This window comes from Lepidochelys kempii, chromosome 1 (assembly GCF_965140285.1).
Source record: "Lepidochelys kempii isolate rLepKem1 chromosome 1, rLepKem1.hap1, whole genome shotgun sequence".
In the NCBI taxonomy this organism is placed as follows: domain Eukaryota; kingdom Metazoa; phylum Chordata; order Testudines; family Cheloniidae; genus Lepidochelys; species Lepidochelys kempii.
Window position 1 is genome coordinate 292027595 of NC_136380.1, and position 24366 is coordinate 292051960.

A 24366-nucleotide genomic window follows, 5' to 3' on the forward strand; every position below is an offset into this window, starting at 1 on the left:
TACAAAATTTGTGTTCTCCAAAGCTAGGGAAGAAACTTGTTTATCCAAGCTTGAAGACAGAATTCCATACAACTTTGTTCACTGAGAAATACACAAGGTTTTAAAGCCTGTTGTGCATTTATTGTAGTTTAAAATCATAGAATCACAGAACTGGAAGGGACCTCAAGAGGTCATCTAGTCCAGTCCCCTTCACTCAAGGCAGGACTTAGTATTATCTAGACCATTCCTGACATGTGTTTGTACAACCTGCTCTTAAAAATCCCCAGTGATGGAAAATGAAACGTAAAGGAAAGTTCGCTCTCTCGTATTTTTCTATTTTTAAAATGAGAATAATAAATAATATAATATGGAGCATAAAACGAGCAAGCATTTCAAAACTGTGGTTGCATAGTACTATGCACTTACAGATTCTCTAATTCTGGCCAATTCATAATGAAACACTCTACTAGCAACTCCTCCAACTATACATCAATTCTAAGGTTACCAATTTTGGTTGGACATATTCCTGAAGGGTTCATCACATGACATTATTGTTAATTAAAGATTAATATTTAATTCCTGGAGACTTCAGGACAATCCTGGAGGGTTAGCAACCCTAAGCTATTCACATAAACCAATGGATATCCTTTAACCTATAAAAGTGTATGCATGATCCTTGTTTTTAATATCTGCACAATATTTTAAAAGTCCGGAACCTAAAGTTAACCTATTAAATCCATAGGAAGTTGTCTGCCCAATTTTAAAAAGCACTGAGCAGTCAACTCCTCCCAAGGACCTCATCTGGTTTCATATAATCATAGAAATGTAGGCCTGCAAGGGACCTCCGTAGGTCATCTAGTCCAGTCCCCTGCACTGGGCCAGGACAATAGCAGCTACTAAGAATTCAGCACTTTGGAAAAACCAGATAGGTGCCTAACTATGGACGTAGGATCCTAACTTTCGACTTTTATGGTTTTAAAGCTATGTTTTAAAGCGCTTCATATGGATGATAATAAATACCTAAATACAGGTGAAATATTACTGAAACAATTCAGTGAATAGGAATATAATATGCTATATCACAATTCAGCTTTATAAAGAATAGTACTCAAAAGTATTCTGCTTCAACTATGTAGTACATGAAAGAGAAAATTCACATTTTACTTCATGACAGAAAGTTTACTGCACTTCTAAATGAATAACAATCTTCAAAAATACACTTCTCATGGTTTATATCACGCGCACATTTTATACTTGAAGGTTAGAACAATTATTGTTTGGGCTGAAAAGACAGTACAAAACAGAGTGCTTAAGATTACTGAAACAAACAAAGAAAGTTACAGCCAAATATATCAGATATTTGAAATCACCTTTCTTGGATCATAATTCAAAGACCATGACAACTAACATTATGGGCAAAAAAGAGATATAAATCCCAAATATGAAACATTCTTGTAAAGCAGGACAACTACCACCAAAAACAAACATAAAAATGGATAGACTTACGTAAATGAATATGTTGAAACAAATATTTTGTGATGTGAGGTACGGTAGAGTTGGAGTGCTACAGTATATTTCCACATATTCAACTCATTTCAAATCATCTACTTTAAAGTTTGAAATCAGCAGATCATTGGCTATTTGCTGCTGTCTGTCATCATATGATCTCTTTGTAGAGATGTTGAGATAAGATACATTCAAATAAGCAAAAAATTAACTGCATGATGAGATATGAATAACCATATCTGCCAATTATGAAGGCAAATTGTAAGTAAAAATGCAAGCATACAACTTAGTATTCATAATAAATACATTTTCAAGCATTTAACATTATCAATATTTTAAAAAGAATTTAAATAATAAATGCAACTATTTTATACAGAACTGTACCATTTATTATACACACAAGTTCATCAGTTCCCTTTGTTTACAAAGGCTGGTTACAGATAATCATATGGAATGTTACAGTACCATCTTGCATAAAATTTTAGTACAATTTTGTACTTGAAAAAAGGGTGCAAAACACCAGCCTAATAAATCTGACTGAATTGAAATACTTTTTTTAAATTACATCATTAACACATACACCACAAGCTATACATAAGCCCACTTTTCAGTCACCACCTCAATATATTGTAGCAAGTACATTAGGTTACAACTGATTCCATCTAGTTAGTTAAATTTATTAAAGGCTTGCACTGCTACTCACTCTGGAACCTTTGAGCTGTAAGCTTGTATGCATGAATTACAAAGCTCTTGTTAGTACAGTTGAAAGGAGATCAACGCTGGTTGCCAAGTACTCGTCACAAGAGATTTCCTCAGAGAAGTCTCAGTTAGGAACAAACATTCTTTTTTGGGATACTTTTTTTCTTTCAAAAATAAAAAAGTTTTATCTTTTCAAGACTCTCCATTCTGTACCTTGGGTGCTGGTGGATGCATGAAGTCCTTAAAGGGAACTAGTGCCTCCTTGAGAGCTGAACAGACTTCCGAGGATGAGCAAGTGATACATTCAACTAAAGTTGGGTACAACGCAATAACTTGTGCCCATGTGTTTGCATCAACTGTAACAGAAAAGTACAAAATGCAATAATGTAATATTGTTCATATTTTTACAGTAGAAAAGCATTTTTAATTAATATGTAAAGAAAAACACTAAAAGCTATGGGACACCAGATTTTTACCTCAATATCTCATTGAACCCCAAATGGTATTTTTTTTTTAATATAAAAAGGAGAGAGCAGCTCAGGACCTCAACCACCCTGTCAAAATTGGTGCTACGAGGTGGAAGATTTGTGAGGTTGAATATTGGGAAGTGGGTGGTTTTCTCCTCTGGAATCTTTGTCTCTTGCACTGAAGTTCATATATCCTCTGAGAATTGGACGGGGCAGGACCTCTGTGCTGTCTGGGACCTACTAAACTCTCTCTTTTGGGTACATGTATAGATCATAGAATATTAGGGTTGGAAGAGACCTCAGGAGGTCATCTAGTCCATTCCCCTGCTCAAAGCAGGACCAACACCAACTAAATCATCCCAGCCAAGGCTTTGTCAAGGCAGGCCTTAACAACCTCCAAGGATAGATCCTCAGAGAAAATGTAAAGTGGCCTTTGGAGTCCTTTAATGTGTGCACTCATCCTGTGCTGTCAGTGAACAGTTTAGTACCATATTCTGGACCTCCTCTGGAAATCCTGAGAGCTGAAGCCAGGAGGTCCTCTTCAAAACTACTGCCTTAGAAATAGACTGAATGGCAGTATCAGCAGTGTCAAGAGAGGCCTGCAGAGATGGTATGGCGAGCAGTTGGCCTTCTACAATAATTGCCTGGAATTGCTCAGTGTGTTCTGCTGGTAGATATTCAATAAAGGAGTTCAGCCTGACATAATTTGTATGGTTGTATTTCACCATTAATGTCTGGTAGTTGGCGATTCTGAATTGTAAAGTAGCTGAAGATTATTTTCTACCAAACACGTTGAAGTGCTCTTCCACCTTGCCGTGTCCTAGAGCTCAGTGTCCAGCCCAAGCCCGAACATCTACACTGTGATTAAACAGCCCCTTAGCCCAACTCCCGTGAACCCAAGTCAGCTGGCCTGGGCCAGCTATGGGTTTTTAATTGCAGTGTGGACATACCCTTAGTGGCCAAGGAGTGAAGAAGGCATCTCCTAATGAGTTATGGTGGTGTTCCCCTCCCCGCGCCTCACAAAATTGTGTGAATTTCTTGTTGCATGGCATCAGGAAGAAGTCTATCCCTAGACAGCAATAGCTGAGAACTACCCGTAGGATAGGATAGCTCAGCTCCCATTTGTAGTCTTCACAGAAATGTCTGTTCAGTGATGCTTCGCAGACCTAACAGAAATGCCACTGAGATGTTGATTTGGTGGGTTATGCACCAGTTACAAATTTCATTGCTTCTGTGCACAAGGATTGGAATTGTGCTCCTCCTCAGCAGTTTACATAATATATGGTAGCTCTGTTGTCCATCATGTCTCTTCTGAGTGACCCTTGATTTTGAGTAAAAAATGACTGCACTTACATTGAACTGCTCTGAGCTCAAATAGATTGATGTGAAGAACAGGACCCTAATGGGTCCACCTGCCTTGTGCCATGAAGTCACCATGGAGGTGAGCTCGCCAGCGTAACAGAGAGGCATCTGTGATGCTGGTCCTTGCGGGGGATGAATGCAAGCATACCTTGCAGGGATTCTTCCACTCACGGAGAGTTGACAGATCAGAGATAGACACCCTCTTGGACAAGCTGTGCTTGAGCCAGGCTTGAAGGCATTGGGAATGAAGTCTGGGATGAGGTCTTACAAACGTACAGGCTGCATATGGCCCACAAACTGCAGACAGGCCCTTGCTGTAGTTTGTGTGTGGGAAATTAATAAATATTTCATTAAAAAGTTTAAATTAAAAAAAAATCAGACCTGGCAAGCTAGCTAATTTGAAGTTAACTGACACTGCAATACTCTGTCTCTAGCACAGGCAGCTGAGGAAAAAACTGGAGTGGCAGCAGGTTTCAGACTGGAGCACAAGGATGTATTAGGTGCAGCGGCAGACACTGCTACCAAACACACACACCACCTGAAGTGTGCTACTAAACACTCGCACACCCGTCGGGACAACTACTTACACCACCTGAAGTGTGCTACTAAACACTCGCACACCCGTCGGGACAACTACTTTAAGAACCACCTATTTATCAGGGATGGGGTAGATACACAAAGATGACTATCCTGCCTCACAAAGAAAGAGCTGACAGACAATGAAGGTATGTTGTGGCTTTGTGCGCAAGTTAACCATCTACTATATAAAGCTAAAGCATTTTCAGGTTAGTAGGTCTCCAGGGTTTAATGTAATGCATACTATGCTTTAGGATCATAAACTGGATAGAAAATCTCAGATACAGTGGATTCCGCTTATTAACAAACCCTTGGTTTCCAGCAAAAGTTTCCATTATCCAGAAGTTGCCAACAAATGGAAGGCAGGTTTGTGGGGCTGTGGCCAAGAAAGAAAGTGCTGGGACATGCGGGTACAATCTTGAGAGCGCATGGAAAGGTACCACGCAGCTCCATGTGTCCCCAGAACCACCATTCCCTGTGGAAAGCCCCAGCATCAGGGATGCAGCTCCCCATCCTGCTGCTAATCTGCCCACAACCTCCCCTCCCAACCCACAGTGCTGGGATTTTGGCAGGAGATACAGGCACCCCAATCTGTTACCTCCTTTGCTGGCAGCAGGTCTCTGGGTGCAGTCGGGTTTGTGGAACTACAGCCAGGGAAGGCACGTCCCAGTGCTTCCTTCCCTTGTGGAAGCTCCACAAACCTGCCTGTGGCTGGGACCTTTCTACCAAAAAAAAATTCTCAGTAGTGTCATGCAGTTGCTACTATTTGAATCCCATTAAGTCAACGTGATGGGACTGGTTCCTGGCAAAACGTTGCTATTAACTGGAAGTTGTTAATATCAGGACTGCTATTAAGTGGAATCTACCATATTTTGCTCTTGTTTTGCACATTATTTCAGTAATGCACTGCAGAAAATTTCTGTATGATTTTATAGACTTCCAGAGTTGGCAAAAAGCAGCAGCTTTTTAACAGTGTCCATTCTATTCTTGTTGAAAGCTTCCTTAGTTTTGTATTTTTCTCTTCTGTTCGTGCTAAAAAAATGTAGAGAAAGTTTTAAGGGAGTTTTCAAGTGGCACTTTAAGGAATGTGATCATGCCTGAAAAAAATGTGAGCCTCCTTGAAAAGTGACAGTTAAAAATGTGCTTCTGATTGGGGTAGGAGAGGAAAATAAAAGCAATTAGCCATCCAAAGTGATAGTTGCAAGAGTCTTTTTGAAGCTTTGCACTAACCAGGCCTCTTGTCAATTTCAGAACCCTTCCAGAATGCAAGAGCAGAGGGCATGAAAGGACAGCACAACACATGTAATATCCACGATAGTACTTCTCATCCAGTTCAACAGCTGGGAGTTTTAAACTATATGCCTTCTTTAGTTTGCTGTCTATTTTGAGCTCCCTGTCCTAAGAAAGTTTTTTCCAACAGCTTGAAGTTTTACTTTTGATTTTGGAATACAATGGTTAATTGACTATGGTGAAGAATGACCTGGATGTAAGTTTTCCAAGAGCAATGGTTAAGACTACTGGTGAACACTGCCCATAGGGACCAAAAATGTTCTAAAAGCAACAGGAGTTCTGCTCGTGTAGCCAACACTCAGAAGTAAAAATATTACACAGACAGTATCTTTAGAAAAAGTAAACTTATCCCTATCACGTTACATAAATGACTATCTTAATCTTAATGGACCGAATAGTGAATGAGAGCTGTAAGACTGAATAGAATATGGTTTGGGTAAACAAGGATCTAGCAAGATTAAGGGACGTAGACTACAATGGGAAATAGCTACAAAGATAGAATGATATTTTTTTTAAAGCTCTTATCATATTTTATAGGAATTATTTACCAAAAAATGTTTTAGATTAAGAAAGGGCATTGGTACAACAGCTGGAAGCTTTCTAGTCTAGTGATACTCTTTTGTAAAGTGCTGTGAGAGCGACTGATGAAAAGCTCTATATAAGAGTTAGATATTATTTTATGTCATCTGCATCTCAGAGATGTAGGCTGATGGACCTATTAAAGAGATGTTTTAAAAATTTCTACTTTCTACTTGAAAGGGCAAATTAAGAATCTTATGGAGGATACTTTTCTTGGAAATAGCGATTTTTGCACAAACATATTACAGCCACAATTTTGTTTAGACTTCTGATTAAAACAACTTACCATTTTCAGGCTGAGTTTTCTTAAGTGAATCTATTAGAGTACTGACAGCTTTTAAAACGAATATGATTTCTGTTACTTGCTGCCTACAAGGGGAAAAAATATAAACTATCATCAACTGTACAATTTCAAAAAATGTTTCCCAGAATATGATTCTTCTGTTGACTTTTATATAGCAAATACAAAACCAAGTTTTGAACAATAAAACCTTTGGGACACAACCCAGTGAAACAAAGGTTATTTAATGCTGTAATTAACATTGATCTTTAGCTGATGCCGTTTCCCCACCTGTGACCAATTTATATTTAATTTAATTTTTAGAAATCATGTCAATATATAGGCCTCAATCATGCAAACACTAATATATGTGCTTAACTTCAAGCATATAAATAGTCCCACAAAAGTAATTTATTCAATCATGTACTCAATGGATAAAATTTGCAAAAGCTTTTGAATGGGACTGAGATGCCTAAGTTATTTAAGTGTTTGGGTAAAGAAGGCTCTAGCAAGATTAAAGGATGTAGACTACAATGGGAGATAGCTACAAGGATACAGTGAAATTTTCTTTAAGCTCTTATCATATTTTATAGGAATTATTTACCAAAAATGTTTCAGATTAAGAAAGGGCATTGGTACCTTTAAAAATTTTACAATATATTTATGTTCAGCTTTCTATTTCAACAATTATGGTATGAATAATGCTTCAGAATACTGCTACTTTGCTATTATTTTATTTTTAGGAACTTGATTATTTTCTCATCAACCTATCAATACCTCTACTAGAAATAAAGGAAGAGATGGTTACAGAAACTTGTATTTCATTGTCTCTGAAAATTGTACTACTATATGTTGCACTCCTGAACTCTGGGTAATAGTCCTGAGGATAACCGCTTCTTAAGGTCCTTCCAATCAAAAGCTTCCCAAATTTGGCATTGACATTTGATCTGAAACTCCCTGCCCTTACACATTCTTCCATAAGAAATGGTAACTCACCCTGTGCAGTAACTGCAGTTCTTCGAGATGTGTCCCTCTGTGTCCACACTCTAGGAGCATTTGTGCCCCTTGTACTTCCATGGGAGATTTTTCATAGCAGTGTCTGTTCGGCCTGAGCATGCGTGTTACTCCACCTTGTGCTCCATGGTGTTGTTATATAGCATTGCACAGACTAACCATCGTCAGTTCCTTCTCTACCATGAAGCCCCATGACAGGTAACTGCAGCAGAGCAGAAGGAGGGTGGGTAGTGGAGCACCATCGGGTCATACATCTTGAAGAACTGCAGTTACTGCACGGGATGAGTAACCATTTCTTCTTCCTTGAGTAGTGTCCCTATTGGTTCTCCACTCTAGGTGACTACAGAGAAGTTCCCTTTTAAGGAAGAGGCGGCTTTGGAGTCTAATTCAGTGTGTAAGAAAGTACTGCTGAGCCAAACACAGTATCAGAAGCAGAGTGGTGAATTATAGCATAGCATTCAGCAAATGTATGCATAGAAGCTCGTGTTGAGGTTTTAAATATTTCAATGACAGGAACATTCTTAAGAAAGGCTGGAGGTGGAAACAGATTTCAGAGTGAGTTTGTATGTCAGTGGGTGCTTCAAGATTATGAGATCGGTAGAACCAAACTGAGGTTCTGAACTGTAGACGGGCATTTAACTGGCAGAAAAAGGTTACACAGGCCTTTGAGGAACTGCATTGTCGTTGGGTGGGCTGATATAGCGTAACCTTCTATTGGAGGCTGGCTGCCAGATGAATGCTAATGGAACTCGGTGATCACCCCGAGGTCTGTAGTTCTAGAATGTAGTCCAGTACGTCTGGCAGCAATGCAGTTGTTGGTGCAATGTGTTTGAGATTGTACCAATGGGCAAATCTTGTCCATTTTTGTAAGTGCAGGGTGTAGACTGTTTTCTGCTGTGCAGTAGCCCCCTTTTTACTTGCTGTGAACAGGCATTTTCTATGCCCATGAATCACCGACCAGCCATGCTTTGAGGTGAAGGATTCTAAGACTGGGGTGAAGGATCTCTCCACTCTTCTATGAGAGGAGAGGAGGAGCGGCATGAAGAGTAATTGGGCAGAACACTGTCATCTGTGTCAGATAAGGACACCATGTTTGTCAACTCTGGCCTTGTCCCTTTTTGAGTAGGACTCTGGATATTGGAGGAGTTGGGGGGAACGTATACAGAAGACCCAGCGACCACTGGAAGCGAAAGGCATTCCCCAGGGATCAATGATGCTGACTAGTTCTGGAGCAAAACTGGGTGCATTTCCTGTTTATTGCTGGGGTGAAAAAGTCTACCTGAGTACCCATTGGTAGAATATGTGGTGAAGTATGGTTTAATCTATCTCCCACTCATGGTCTTGAGAGAAGTGCCTGTTGAGTCTGTCTGCGGTCACATGCTGAACTCCTGGAAGGTATTTTGTGATAAAAATCTGATTGCATATACTCCAATTCCAAAGCTTTATAGCCTCAGCACAAGGGAGGGGGATCTTACTCTTCCTTGCTGGTTTATATAAAACATTTATGACATGTTGTCAGTCATGACCTTTATGTTTTTGCCTCTAATTAGTGGCAGGAAACTGGAGACATGCGCATCTGCCTGATCTTGATACCAGATAAACCCCTTTTTGAAGGCCCCAGACTCCATCTTGTATCCCCGGCCTCCATTTTGAATAAGCAAGAGTCTCTCCACTATTAGATGAAAGCTGTAGGTTATGTAGTACTGAAATTGACAGGGAAAACAGTGGTGGATAAAGTTGACCATGAGGTTGGACACCTTCTGGGTACATTAGAGACAATGTTGCAAAGTGGCATGGACAACCTGCAACAAGGCAGTTGTTGATCATAAGACTAGGTATATTAGAAACTGTGTTACAAAATGGCAAGTAATGAGGTAATTTTGATCATGAAACCAGATATGTTAAAAATAAATGTTATAAGTGGTATGTGCTCTGGAGAGTTCTGACAAAAAGTTATTAGCAAAAGCAAGCAAAAGAACATGTCAATCAAGCCTGTCAGAAAAGGATATAAGAAGAAGTACAGAGGACATCAGTGTTCTGTTCGTTTGCTTTGCCTGTTTGGTACTATCTATTCAGTCCAGTAGAGGGAAAAGACCAGGAGCAGTTCACTAAAGAGGGAAAAGACCAGGAGCAGGACAGCAGAAGAAGATCAGAGAGGAATAATCTGAAGACTTATCATGAACAGTCAGCGGCCTGTGAATGACTGATCACCATAAGCAGAGTGCAGTCACTTAGCATCATGTCAAACTGTGTGGTAATATAGTTCTGGGGGGCGCTTCAGCCTGTTGTGTTGGGGATTTGTATTATTGTGTTACGGATTTGTGTTTGCACCAATAAAAGTGTGATTTATTTTGAAAAGATACTACCTGCGTCAAACATTTATTAGAAGTCTGTATCCATGTCCTCCAGGAATTGCTTTAGCCACCCTGGAGATTCATACCTGATGGTTAATAGGTGGGTTGTTTTGAGGGAGCTTTTGGTAAACCCTGGAGGGGTCACGAGGTGAGCTACTGGGAGCATACCTAAATTCTGTTTCCAGGGTAACACTGAGTTCCAGGAGGAAGATATGCAGAGAAGTTTCTTGGGGCGTTCACCTACCCTGAACTGTTGGGTGTCTAGATGCGCATGCCATCCCAACAGAGAAGCATCTGTCATTATGACAGTCCTTAGGGGGAGTACAGATGAAGGGGACTCCCGCACACAAGTTGTGAGGATCTTTCCACCAACTTTACAGAACTGGGTATGGAAAGCAACATGTTGAGACTGACTGCTAAGCGAATAAACCATCCTGAGCTACCCTTAAATACATCGCATAAGCAGTCATGTGTGATCTATAGGGCCCTACCAAATTCATGCCCATGAAAAAAGCATCACAGACTGTGAAATTTGGCCTTTGTGTGTGCTTTTACCCTATACTGGACAGATTTCATGGGGGGGAGACCAGCATTTTGCAAATTGGGGGTCTTGACCCAAAAGGGAGTTGCAAGGGGGGGGTCCAACAAGGTTATTTTAGGGGGATCGTGGTATTGCCACCCTTTCTTCTGTGCTGCATTCACAGCTGGGGGGGCTGGAGAGCGGCGGCTGTTAGCCGGGCGCCCAGCTCTAAAGGCAGCACCCCCGCCAGCAGCAGCACAAAAGTAAGGGTGGCAATACCATACCAGGCCATTCTTACTTCTGCGCTGCTGCCTTCAGAGCTCGGTGGCTGGAGAGTGGCAGCTGCTGACTGAGAGCCCAGCTCTTCAGGCAGAAGCAAGGGTGGCAATACCATACCATGCCATCATTACTTCTGCGCTGCTGCTGACAGCGGTTCTGACTTCAGAGCTGGGATACTGGCCAGCAGCCGCCACTTTCCAGCTGCCCAGCTCCGAAGGCAACACTGCCACTAGCAGCTGCACAGAAGTAAGGGTAGCAGTACCGCAACCCTCGCTACAATAACACTGCAACTCCCCCCGAACTCCCCAACTCCTTTTTGGGTCAGGACCCCTACAATTACAACACAGTGACATTTCAGACTTAAATAGCTGAAGTCATGAAATTTACAATTTTTAAAATCCTATGACTGGGAAAGTCACCAACATGGACTGTGAATTTGGTAGGGGCTTAGTGATCAATAATGAAAGTGCCAGCCACTGTATTCCCCAGGAGCCAGAGACAGTGCCTGACCAGGGTCTAAGGGCTGATTGGAATCTTACTGATTAAGTTTGCAGGGGACATAAACCTGTGCATTGGGAGGAGGCTCTTTTGCACAGGGGTCAACGTGGACTTCAGATTGCTCAATTGCAGGCTCAGCTTCAGGAAGAGTTCTATGGCTTCGTACATTGTCTGAGAAGTCACCTCCCAGGAGTGTCCTTTCCAAAGCCAATCATCTAGGTAAGGCAACACCAAAATTGCAATCCTGCAGAGATGAGCCACTATTACTGACATGATCTTTGAAAATACCCGTGGGGCATATGATAGGCCAAAATGGAGTACCCTGTACTGAAAATCATAGAAGTGTAGGACTGGAAGGGACCTCAATAGGTTATCTATTCTAGTTGCTTACGCTCAAGGTAGGACTATGTAAAACTAGACCATTCCTAACAGGTGTTTGCCTAATCTGTTCTTAAACCTTCAATGATGGAGATTCCACAACCTCCCCCGGCAATTTGTTCCGCTGCTTAACTACCCTGACACAAATTTTCCTAATGTCCAACCGAAACCGCCCTTGCTGCAATTTAAGCCCATTGCTTCTGGTCGTATCCTAAGGTTAAGGAGAAATTTTTTCCTCCCTTCTCCCTGTAACAATCTTTTATGTACTTGAAAACTATTATGTCCCCCCCTCAGTCTTTTCTTTTCCACTAAACAAAACCAATTTTTTCAATCTTTCCTCATAGGTCATGTTTTCTAGACCTTTAATAATTTTTGTTGCTCTCTTCTGGACTTTCTCAACTTTGTTCACTTCTTTCCTGAAATGCAGCTCTCAGAACTAGACACAATACTCCAGTTGCGACCTTATCAGTGAGGAATAGAGTGAAAACTATTTTTCGTCTTACTTACACCCCAGAATGAAGTTTGCTTTTTTGCAACAGTGTTACACTGTTGAGTCATATTTAGCTTGTGATCCACTATAACCCCCAGGGTCCTTTTCTGCAGTACTCCTTCCTACGCAGTCATTTCCCATTTTGTGTGCGTGCAATTGATTTGTACTGGCCGACTGTAAAGCAAAGGAATCATTTGTGGGATGGGTGGATTTCAATGTGGAAATACGCATCCTGAAGGTCGAAGGCTGAGAACTAATCTCCTTGATCCAGTGATGGGATTATTGTTGCAAGTGTCACCATTCTGAATTTTTGTGCCTTGACAAAGTTATTGAGTACTCTTAAATCTAGGCTGAATCTTCAACTACCACTCTATCTGGAATAAAATCCCTTCCCCTCTGCTGTGTAGGAACTGGTTCTATAGCACCCAGGTGTAGAAGGGGGTCTATTTCCTGCAGTAGCAGCTTCTCATGGGAAGGGGGGATGACAGAGAGAAGAGGAAATTATCCCCAAAACCCACTTGTCCATAGTGATGGACTCCCAAGCCCACTGGAAGTGGTAAAAGCGGTTCCCAAAAGGAGGAAGGCTGGTGAAGTCTTGCACCTAGAGTGGAGCACCCATACGGACACTACTTGAAGAAGAACACAGATTTTTTTGGGTCAAATTATATTCTTAATTATAAATAAATTTTTTTCTACCATAATATATTGGCATGTTTGGTTTTTTTGTTTAGTTTTTAAACAGTACATACCGTGGAAGAGGACACTTGCCACTTAATCTTTCATCTTCTATGTAGCGATACAGTACATCCTGTGATCTTTTCAAGAGTACAGACAGTGCCATTCTAGAGATGTATCCTTCCTGAGGAGTTGTGACTTTATTACTGAATGAAAACTGAAGCAGCGTTTCAAAGCACATTTTAGAAAATTCTTCTCTCATTCGAATATCTATTTCTGCTTCTGTCAAAGTAAAATAATCTTTCATAGTGCAACAAGCTTGGTAAACATACCGTATTTTTTAATTTCAATAGCTGCCTTAATCATACTTACAGTATTTAAAATATTTACAAATACTGTAAAGCACACATTTTGAAAAAAGATAGTAGTACAGCCATTTTTAAATAGCACATAAAATTCAGAAACAGCTGCATATTTTCAATTAGTGTTTAACTTAGCTATTAAGCTTTAATCTAAAAGCAATGTCTAGTCAGTTACACCCCTTAGTTTTATCAAGGTCACTTAATTTCAAAGAACAAGATTTTTTTTTTTTTTTATGGATTGCAATTGCCTGAAATTATTACCAGAACCTATTTTAACTTGCATGCTGGAGACCAAAGTGAGTGGGAAGTGGAGGAAGATAGTTTAAACAAACAAACAAACAAAAGGACTTAAAGCCTAGGTAACTACAAAGACAAGAGTGCATTCTTAAAAAAAGATATTTGCCCCAAAATGCAGAAATATTACCAGAAAGTTGCAAACAAAATACTATGCATTCTTCATAGCATGAAAGTTATCCCATAGATTTAAAAATTACAGTATTTGAGATCACCTCTGTGGGCTGGAAACTTATTCATGATATTGGTGAATAAGTAATACATGCAGTTTAAAATCTTTGGTAAAATCAGTATTGTAATAGGCACATTTTAATTTGCCTTCCACAGGATTTTTACACTGTTTTTATATCTTTTGTTTATAATTCAGGTAACATACCCGTAAATGAGGATGACTGAGAATGTATTGAACCTTTATTAAGCATAGTCATTATCTGACCAACAAATTCCTTGGGAATAAAATTAGCATATGGCAGTATCTCTGTGCTGATGAGTTGCACCACCTAAAACAAATGAAATACATTTAAATTTGTTTTCTAGGAAAAATTCAGTGATTAAAATTATAACTAACACTTAGAAGACATATATAAACTTAAAGAAATGGAACAAGATACAGAAAGTTATAGTCTGGATGCATTCATTAAATGTAACAAAGCAATGTTCAAATAAAGCATGAATAATGGTCATGCTCAGTGAAACTTGAGAAGCAACATCTTTTATATTTACTATGCTTACTGTTGTAAAATTGATAATACAGGATGGCTAAACTTTTCAAAAATAGGATCTTAAAATTAGGCTTCTAAATTCATATTTTAGGCATCTGCCTGATCTTATGAAGGGCAGATAACTCAATAGATCCCACTGAATTTTGAAAATCATTGCTGAAATGTTTACTTCAAACTGAATTTAGAGTTAGGTGCCATGCCCATCAGTAGATCTGTTTTACTGCACACTAGATCTAGGTCAGTGGCTCTCAACCTTTCCAGACTACTGCACCCCTTTTCAGGAGTCTGATTGGTCTTGCATACCCCCAAGTTTCACCTCACTTAAAAACTACTTGCTTACAAAATCTGACATAAAAATATATTAGTATTATAGCATATTATTACTGAAAAATTGCTTACTTTCTCATTTTTATCATATAATTGTAAAATAAATCAATTAGAATGTAAGTATTTCACTTGTATTTCAGTGTATAGTATATAGAGCAGTATAAACCAGTCATTGTCTGTATGAAATTTTAGTTTGTACTGACTTTGCTTGTGCTTTTTATGTAGCCTGTTATAAAACTAAGCAAATATCTAAATGAGTTGATGTATCCTCTGGAAGACTTCTGTGTAGTTTGAGAACCACTGATCTAGGCCACTACAGGGGACCCCGCTTCCATTATTAATCCTGAGCTCTGCATATCCCGGCTGCAGTCCTTGGGAGATAACTGAAGCTAAAGCACTTAATTATCACTGCCCTTCAATTTAGAACTCTTAACTCTGCCCTGGTGTGAAAAGTGACCAATCTCTCTTCATTCAAATGTCTCTTCCTTTTTCAAGGCTTTTCCAGCGTTAACCCAACCAAGTACTATAACACACCTATTTAAACTGCAGTGCTGTCTGATAACCTGCCTGAGGTCAAGGGCACTATGAGTCTGAGTTGCTTCATCTGTCCATTCAGATTTAAAGTGTCTGGAGCAAGGACCATATTTTCCTGTTCTTTCTTTCTTTGTTTTTTTCTAGAGGTGAACACAGTCACTGCTTAAATCATCATGATTACTGAATGAGTATAATCTCTTGGCTAATCAAGTGTTGCTTCACTCTTAAGAAAGTGCAACATGAGGCATTCACTTTAGGCCAGGTTGTGAACATGTTACTCTCAAATGGTAAGCAATTACTTGTGTGAGTAACAGTTCACAAATGGGAGTAAGGGATTCACAGTGTGGTCCTCTATGAGTGTTTGATAAGGACTATTTATGAATACAGAAATAATTCTATTTAACAATTATGGGACAGATTGTGCCATTAAAGTATGACCATGAGTATGGGACTGGATGGAGCTGCACCTTCTCAGAGAAACCTAACGAGACTTTTTAATTCAGGACAGCAGGAGGCTTCAGTGAACTCTGGAGAATTGCAACGATTATGCCATCCCTTAGGAGGCTGCCACATGCATTACCTCTGTGCAGAGCCAGATAATGTGTGGGAGGCAGAGATGTACCACTTCCTCCCCACTCCTTGGGGTTGTCTTGCACCCCAGTTGATACCAACAAAGAACTCCTTGTGCATGACTTCCCACCACTATGCACACCCCAAAAGACAGCCACAGTCTGGACCCATGGTTTTGTTACCTTTTTTTTTTTACTGATCAAAAAAGTTGCAGCCAAGTCAGTAAAATTCAATAACAACCACAGTTTTATCCAGATGTTAATTTATGACAGTTACCTATGAGTCTGAACATTCCTAGTTAGTTTATATACAAACTAATACAAAAACACTCTAGTTTCCTCACCTCAACATCAATACTCTCGTTTCTCTGAAACTCTTGAATAGAAAGATTATCTGGAGGTATACTAAAAAGAAACATGAAAATATTATGTTATACTTTTAAAGTGAGTAGAATCTTCTGGAAATTGTAAAGATAAAGAGACAGAAGCATGCACGGTATGAAAACAACAAATATTGATATACATAAAGCCAGTACTGTATATACCAGAGACTAATTAATATTTTAGAATACAAACCTTACAGCATAAGAATAAATAAAACAAGCTAAAAAGGACGGAGGAAAAAAACATTGTATTAAAAAATGTAAGAAACCATAATAAAGTGTTACAAAACCAGTTGATTATTGACTTTAAATAGTAATCATTTGTCATTGACAGTATGATTTTGATATGTACTTTGTTTCATTAGCTATTGCATGTGTTTGTAATCATCTGTATTAGTGTTTTTTAAAACAGCATTTCAATTAAAAAAATCAGAAATTTGCAAAGATAAAGATTGTAGTACAGGAGTAATTTATCAGTGTACCAACAGGTTCCTTTCTGTTCATGTCATAATAGCAACCATGAAAAGGTAGAGGACCACTGTAAACCCTTTACAAAGATTCCACAGACACACCGCAGTGGATCAAACATTTTACCATTGTTGCTTATCCCCTCTGGACACAAGGTTATGGTATTTTTGTCATTTTTATTTTTAAAGTTACCTTAAAAAGCACTTCATTTGAATTTTACATGATTTTCCACATGTCTACCAGATTTTTGTAATTGGTACAATATTCTCCCCTCTTTTTAAAAAAAAACAAAAACACACAATTTGAACTACCAAAATGTTCGTTTTCTCTCTTTCCTGTTTAACAAGAGTGCATCCATCACTGAATTCTACTCCATAAAAATATTTGGGCTTGTTCCATATTTTAAATCATAATGCTGACATGAAACTGAAGTATTGTGAGTGTTTCACAAACAATTAATTCTGAATTATTTCATGTTTTCTCCTCTGCGATGTCATATCACTTTTGTAATGCATGTGCCCTTCATTTATGAGGCTGAGAGCTTCTCTAAGTTTCAAAACAGTTGGCACAGTCTTTTTGTCCTGTCAGTAGACAGCACCCAATCCTCATATTTGAGTTTACATTTTTTATGTAATTTATTATCCAGGGACTCCTATAGTTAAGTTTGCCTAATGCTGTGCATTGTAAGACACTGGTTTTAGTTGCTTATAACTTTGCCAAGCTTTAACCATTCAGTAAAAACGATTCTGCAATTTCTGAGGACGAAGTTAGGGGAAAATATGTTTTTTTGCCAGTGTTAAAAAAATTCTTACGATCATTTCACTGAGAAATTCTAGGACCTTCATGCTTTAAAAGCAGAGACTTGAAGGTTGGCACAGGGGTCCTTTTGGGGTCAGGGTCATGTACTTTGCTTCTCCTGTGAAAATTCACCCAAATATGGCCAATTTATAACCCTATGCAAACGGAAGCCTCTCAGAATTTGGCAGCTAGATTCTCCAAACATTCTGTCTGCACTGAACATGTTCCAGTCCCACATATCTCCTTTATGCCAACCACATTGTTCATACTCAATTCCAAGGCTTCAGGACTTTCCCTGCAATTGCTCATCCTGTCTGCTGGGGGCCACTGTGATTCCTGACACTAAAACTGAAAGGAAGGAGACTCTCTCTCTCCTTTGTTTTCAGTGCTTCCCATGCTAGCAGCCAAGCAGCATGGAGGAGGAGAAGAAAGACACCTTAACTTGAATGCAGCGGGATGAGGAGCAGAACAGACAAGTGTAGGCTGGAGGTTGATAAAAGTAGAGAAAGCGGGGCCAGGTCCAAAAGGGGATAGGCTTCCGGGAGGAAAACAACAGAAGGGTCTGTAACCACTATACTCCCGTCCAGAAGGCCCAAGTCCTAAAATTCATTTGCTGACTAGAAAATTCTTGCAGAAACCACTGCAAACTGTGTACCCTATCCCCAGCTTGGGACTGGTCTAAATGGAGGATAAAAGCCTACTACTGCTACCAGTTACTCCATTAGCTCAAGCAGTAAAGATCTGTGCTATGGATATAAAGGTTCACAATGACGCAAATAGAAATTCTCTTTTCCTAGCTTGTTTTTAAAAACAATTTAGACCAAAGATCCCCAAATTGTGGGGCACCTCCCCCCCCAGAGGGGTGCGGATGAATGTTTGGGAGGGCACAGGGGGCCTTGGCCAGCCACCATGGGAAGTGGGGAGGTCCTGCTCTGCCCCCGGCTCCGCTCCCAGCCCCAGACTTGCTCCCAATTGTGGCCCTGCTATGGCTTCCATTCCTAGCCCCACCCCCAACTGGGGCCCCAGTTTTGGCCCCTTTACCCCATCTGCTCCTGGTCCTGGCTGCCATGGGGGGCATGACCATGAAAAGTTAGGGGACCACTGATCTAGATACTACAAACAATATCTCTCTGCCTCACAGGAATATCGTGAAGCTAAATTAAATAATGTTTGTGAAACACTCAGCTACTGCGGTAATGGGTGCCATAAAAAAAGGAATAAGAAAATTTAAAATTCTGTATTTGCTGCAGATGTTGGGTGCCGTGCAGTAAGCCAGCACAGGACCCACACACCAAATGCTGGATATAAAGATATTGATTAGCCACCCGTTCAACGAGCACTACTCTTCGTGTACACTGAATGGGGAAGATGTCTATGCAAGAATTGTAGTAATGATGTAATTAAAGGTTGTATCAAAATGCATACATATAGGGGAGACTGAATTAAAGGCTGCAAAAGCAACCTTAATTCTGGCATGTCCCCACTTTTGAGCGCTTGACTTTTCAATCTCAGTGTTCTTTTGATGTAGTTTTTTTGTATGTTGTTATAGTCTATGTACATATGCACACATTTTTTCTGGTTTTGAATATTAATTCATATAATGGTTTAAGCTGCTTCCAAAAAAGTCTCTAAGAATTATTGTTATGCAGTAATACACCAGCATGCTACTCACAGCTCTGTTGGTGCAAATTAAAGTTTAACTTAAAGGAATAATATATTGACTCTTAAAAGTTCAGAATGATTTTGGCTTATTAGAAAAAACAATGTAGTTGTCTCTCTCTAAATGTCCATTGTAAAGAAAGCAATCCTTATTGCTTGGAGAATGTTATGTCCTATGACGGAGAAATTAATGTTTCATTTTTTCATTGGCCTGGACTCTTCTGACAACACCAACAACTGCCTCCATACAACCTTGAATATACTTTAGTTTCTCCTCTTCTACCTAGGTTTCATTAAAAAAAAAAAAAAAAAAATCTACCTACATCCAGCCCCATAGGTAGATTGCAAATCTACCCCAACTCAAGAGACAAAGGGTAAAGTCAAAGATCAAGGCCAGACCACTGTGATCATCTAATTTGACTTCCTAAATGACACAGGCCACAGGACTTGCCTGCATTAATTCCTGCTTCAAGTCCAATGGTTGTGGTTGAAGTAGAGTATATCTTTCAATAAAACATTCAATCTTGACTTAATTTTCAGTGATGGAAAATCCACCACAATTTGTGTTAAGTTGTTCCAATGTTTATACAATTGCACCTTCTTTCTAGTAGGAATTTGTGTAGCTTCAACTTCTAGCCATTGGATCTTGTTACACCTTTGTTTAATAAACTGAAGAACCCTTAATTATCAAATTTATGTTCCTCTTATAAAAAGAAAAGGAGCACTCCTTTTCTTTTTGCGAATACAGACTAACAAGGCTGTTACTCTGGTTCCTCTTGTAGGAACTTACAGATTGTGATCAAATCACTCCTTCACCTTATTGGTAAGCTAAATAGACTGAACTCCTTGAGTCTTTCACTGAAAGGCACATTGTCCAATCTTTTTGATCATTCTTGTGTCTCTTCTCTTCTTTTGTATGTGTCACAAGTCAATATCTAGATTGTTCAGCATCTAATTGCTCCATCACTGAAGGCTGCAAAGTGTTGCAATCCAAATCTAATGTTTTAATTTTGGAACTCTTCCACCACATTTAATTATCTGCATCTCTAAGCCAAATTTTGGCACTATGGCGGGCTTGGATTCTAAGTGCCTCTTCTCTGAACCCTCTCTAATTTTTCAACAGCATTCCTGAAGTGTGGACACCAGAACTGGACACACGAGTGCTTGCACCAGTGCCAAATACAGATGTAATATAATCTCCCTACTCCTATTCCCCTGTTTATACATGCAAGGTCACAATTGTCCTTTTAGCCTGGAATCTCATGTTCAACTGATTACCCACCATGACCCCAAAGTTTTCTTCAGAGTCACTCCCTCCCAGGATTGAGTGCCCCATCATGTAAGTATGACTTACATTATTTGTTCCTAGATGAATGACCCTACATTTGGCCATACTGAAACACATACGGTTTGCTTAAACCCAGTTTACTAAGGGATCCAGGTCATTCAGTATCAGTGACCTATCTTCTTCATTATGTACCACTCCCCAAATCTTTGGGTCATCTACAAACTATCAGTAAAAGTTTAGTATATTCTTTCAGATCACTCATAAAACTATTAAAAATAGTACAGGGCCAAGAACCAATCCCTATTGGACTCTATTAGAAACATACCTGCTCAGTGATAACCCCACATTTACAATTATATTGTGAGACCTATTAGTCAGTCAGGTTTTAATCAATTTAATATGTGCCATGTTGAATTGTATCGCTCTGGTTTCTTCATCAAAACATTTTGTGGTATCAAGTCAAACGCCTTACAGAAATCGAAGTATATTAAATCAACATTATTACCATTATCAACTAAACTTGTAATTTCATCAAAAACATGAATATAGTTTGAAAAAATCTGTTTTCCATAATCCCATGTTGATTGACTTTAGTTACCCTCTTTTAATCTTTGAACTGAGTCCCATATCAGCCAGTCTATTATTTTCCCCAGGATCAATGTCAAACTGGAAGTTCTATTATTATTTGGTGATCCCATTTATCTTTTTAAAAGAATGGTACTACATTAGATTTCTTCCTGTCCTCTGCCACCTTCCCAGTGTTCTAAGCCTTACTAAAAATCAACACTAATGGTTCAGAAAGTTGTTCAACCATCTCTTTGTAAACTGCTGGATGCAAGTTATCCAGACTTGCTGATTTAAAAGTGTCTAACTTTAGTAGCTACTGTTGGAGTTAAAAGTATTTCCTCATCATGATCATCATCTGATATGAATACATCATCTAACTTTTTCCCAAATACAGAACAGAAATGTTTATGGAATGCTTATGCCTTTTTTGCATTATTGACAGTTGTTCCGTTAATGGATATAATGCCATTGTTGAGGTGCCTTTTATTCCTGTTACACATAACCCTATTGTCCTTAACTTTGTTGGTCAGAGATTTCTCTGTTTTTGCATCTTCTAGATTACAGAAAGGGGGAAGACAAATCATGGCAGCCAATCCAGTTGTTTGCCAAGAAGAGACAGAACAATTGAAGGAGCATACAAAGGAATCCCGGATGTTTGATTCAAGGCTGAGAAAAAAGGTAGTGAATCAGGGAGCAGACTTAGTTTTAGTGTAGACATAGCCTAACTGATTACAAAATCATGATTAAGTGGCAAGATCACCTTAACTGGTTAAAAGAAAAACAGTTCCATTTGCATCCACACAGCAACTTTTCTACCATCACCACTGTGCTTTACATGGCAACACCTACCACCCCACTTATATGTGCTAATATCAGTGGACTCTGGGAAAATCTGGGCAACTATCTGTTCTATGCTATTGCAATTTTGCAAAGAAAGAAAGCCTCCCACCATTGTCAGTATTAGTTTAGTTTCACTGGTGTTAGCAACAAAATAAACCCTAAGTGTTTATAAACCAGCATTTGAAGTACCATGTTGATTAGAAGTACTATAAGCGCGGCTTAGAAGAAACAATGTTTAAAATGTTGGCTTCCACTATTACTAACACTAATGAAGCTCAAACAATGTTAAGTACATTCAGTGGAAACTTTTCAAAAAACTGTCTTAATATAGACATGGTTATAACACCTCAGGGAGGTGTAGAAGCCCAGAGGCCATGCACACAGCACCATGTGGGACAATGCACTCTGGGATATTTTAATAATCCTACACTACACTCCGACAAGGTATAGCAAATTTCAAGATAATCCATGTAAGCATATGGATTTTAGAATACTAAGAAGAGTCCATTTTTAAGCAGGAATAGTTTCCCAACCTTAGCTAGAGCAGAGCTGGTGCTCCACTATAATATTATATGAAATTAGAATGGGGAGAACAGGCACTACACATCAGCAGCATAGCAGGGTCAGAGTAGTGTGAAGTGGCCCATTCATCTCAATGAGATGTTTGCAGCTGAAAGAAAATATGCAGTGGAGATGAATGCAGCCTGAAATAATAGCTCTGAGATGCGTGAACAGCTCCATTCATGACAGTGGGTGTTCCTATCCCTCCCCTCCAGTGTTAGAGAGAGCTTCTGATATGTGTCAAGTATACCCATTCTCAACTCCTCATCCCAGTCATCTCACAGCAGTTGGTTCTTGGTGCATGCTCCGAGCATGCTTGTTGCAAGATGCCCATCCAGATCCTGGCTCACATAAAGAGCAGTAGGGAGAATGGCTCAGGCCCCCTTAGAGGGGAAAGGTACTCCAGATCCCATCTCATGTGATGGGAGGAGTAGGGAAAGGAGCTCACTCCCACGCAGAAAGGTAAATCCCCTCCAGAACCTACCTCACATGAGGGGTGTGTGTATGTGATTGGCTTCCATAGGTGAGTACAAGCCCTACGGTTGCCAATTTTGGTTGGATGTATTCCTGAAGATTTCATCACGACATAATCTTTAATTAAAGATTAATCTTTAATTCCTGGAGACTCCAGGCCAATCCTGGAGGCTTGGCAACCCTAACAAGCCCCCCAGATCATAGTGCACACACACGGGAATGGGGGAGCAGGGGCTCAGACACCACAGGGAGCAGGGACCACCCCAGAACCTGGCTTACATGAGGGGGGCTAGATACCCATGGACATGCAAAGCCTCCCATATCCCAGCTCTCATAATGGGGGAGGGGGGCGCAGGAAGAGGGACTCAGACTCCTCTAGAGGGGCAAGGGGGCTCCAGATCCCACCACATACACAGGAAGGGAGAATGTCTGGTGCCCCTGTCCCCTATTCTCCCCCAGACCTCCTACTCAGCCCCATGTCCCCTTCTCAGCGTCCCGCCTCCAATCCCCTCAATCCCTCTGACCTCCACTACCACCTATCCTTCTCCCCGAAGCCCCCACTCAATGCAGCTACAAATCCCTCTCACCTCTATTCCTTTCACATCCTAAAATACCCCTCCCCTACCAGCAAGCATTCACATCTTTATTTTATTTTTGATTACATCCCCCGCAAATAAAAATCCCTCAAAGAGATGGATTTTAGCAATATGCCTTCCAGACTTTCCCAGATTTCAGCCTGAAGTAGGATTTAAACAGTCACTGGCTGGGTGAGTTCAGGATCGAAGTCTTACTGCTTATCCTCCTGAGCTATAATCCAGCTGCTGTGATAGCTTTCCACCTACAAATCCTCTCAACCTTGCTCTCTGCAATTCTCAGTATGATTTGTTGGTGCTAGATCCTTAAAGGACTCAAGAGACTAACCGGAGAACCAAACTCTTTTGCTAGTAATGTTCTGAATTTTGTTACCCCACAGGGCTAGACGGTCCCCACGCACTCTTTGGGTGTAACCACTGTGTGAGGACCAGAGTCATGATTTGATCTCTAAGTATGTACGTACACAAGAGAAGTGTCAAAGAGAGGACAAGTACACCTCTACCCTGATATAATGCGGTTCTCGGTAGCCAAAAAATCTTAATGCGTTATAGGTGAAACTGCGTTATATCAAACTTGCTTTGGCCTCGAGCATTTCCGTTATTAATAGTGACTTCCCACCCCCTCAGAACCTCCGACCCATTCAACCCCCCCCTGCTCCCTATCCCCTGACTGCCCTACCCTTATCCCTGCCCCCTGATAGGCCCCCCGGGACTCCCACGCCCTATCCAATGCCCCCGTTCCCCATCCCCTGACCACCCCGCCCCCAGAACATCCGAACCATCCAACCCTCTCTGCTCCCTGACCGCCCCCGAGACCCTCTGCCCCTTATCCAAAGGCCCGGCACCCTTAACACACCACTTACACCAGCGTGTCAGAGCCAGACGTGCTGATCCGCTGGAGTGTGCAGCCCCGCCCCCCAGAGTGCTGCTTTACCATGTTATATCCGAATTCGTGTTATATCTGGTCGCGTTACATCGGGG

At 40.3% G+C, this 24366-nt stretch overlaps 1 protein-coding gene across 9 annotated transcripts in view; it reads right to left on the minus strand.

The window, feature by feature from the left end:
- MON2 (MON2 regulator of endosome-to-Golgi trafficking) overlaps positions 1-24366 on the minus strand; it is a 157517-nt gene that overhangs the window by 5195 nt on the left and 127956 nt on the right. For 7 of the 9 annotated variants that reach the window (XM_073327918.2, XM_073327920.2, XM_073327921.2 and 4 more), the window contains 5 exons: positions 16099-16159; positions 13979-14102; positions 13021-13228; positions 6745-6827; positions 1637-2540 (listed from right to left, as the gene is read on the minus strand). In XM_073327918.2, coding sequence (XP_073184019.1) covers positions 2377-2540; positions 6745-6827; positions 13021-13228; positions 13979-14102; positions 16099-16159 — 640 coding nt within the window. In that variant the 3' untranslated portion in view covers positions 1637-2376. Of the gene's footprint in view, positions 1-1636; positions 2541-6744; positions 6828-7734; positions 7955-13020; positions 13229-13978; positions 14103-16098; positions 16160-24366 lie in introns of those variants that run through there. The other 2 variants (XM_073327927.2, XM_073327922.2) reach the window with 2 other exon arrangements.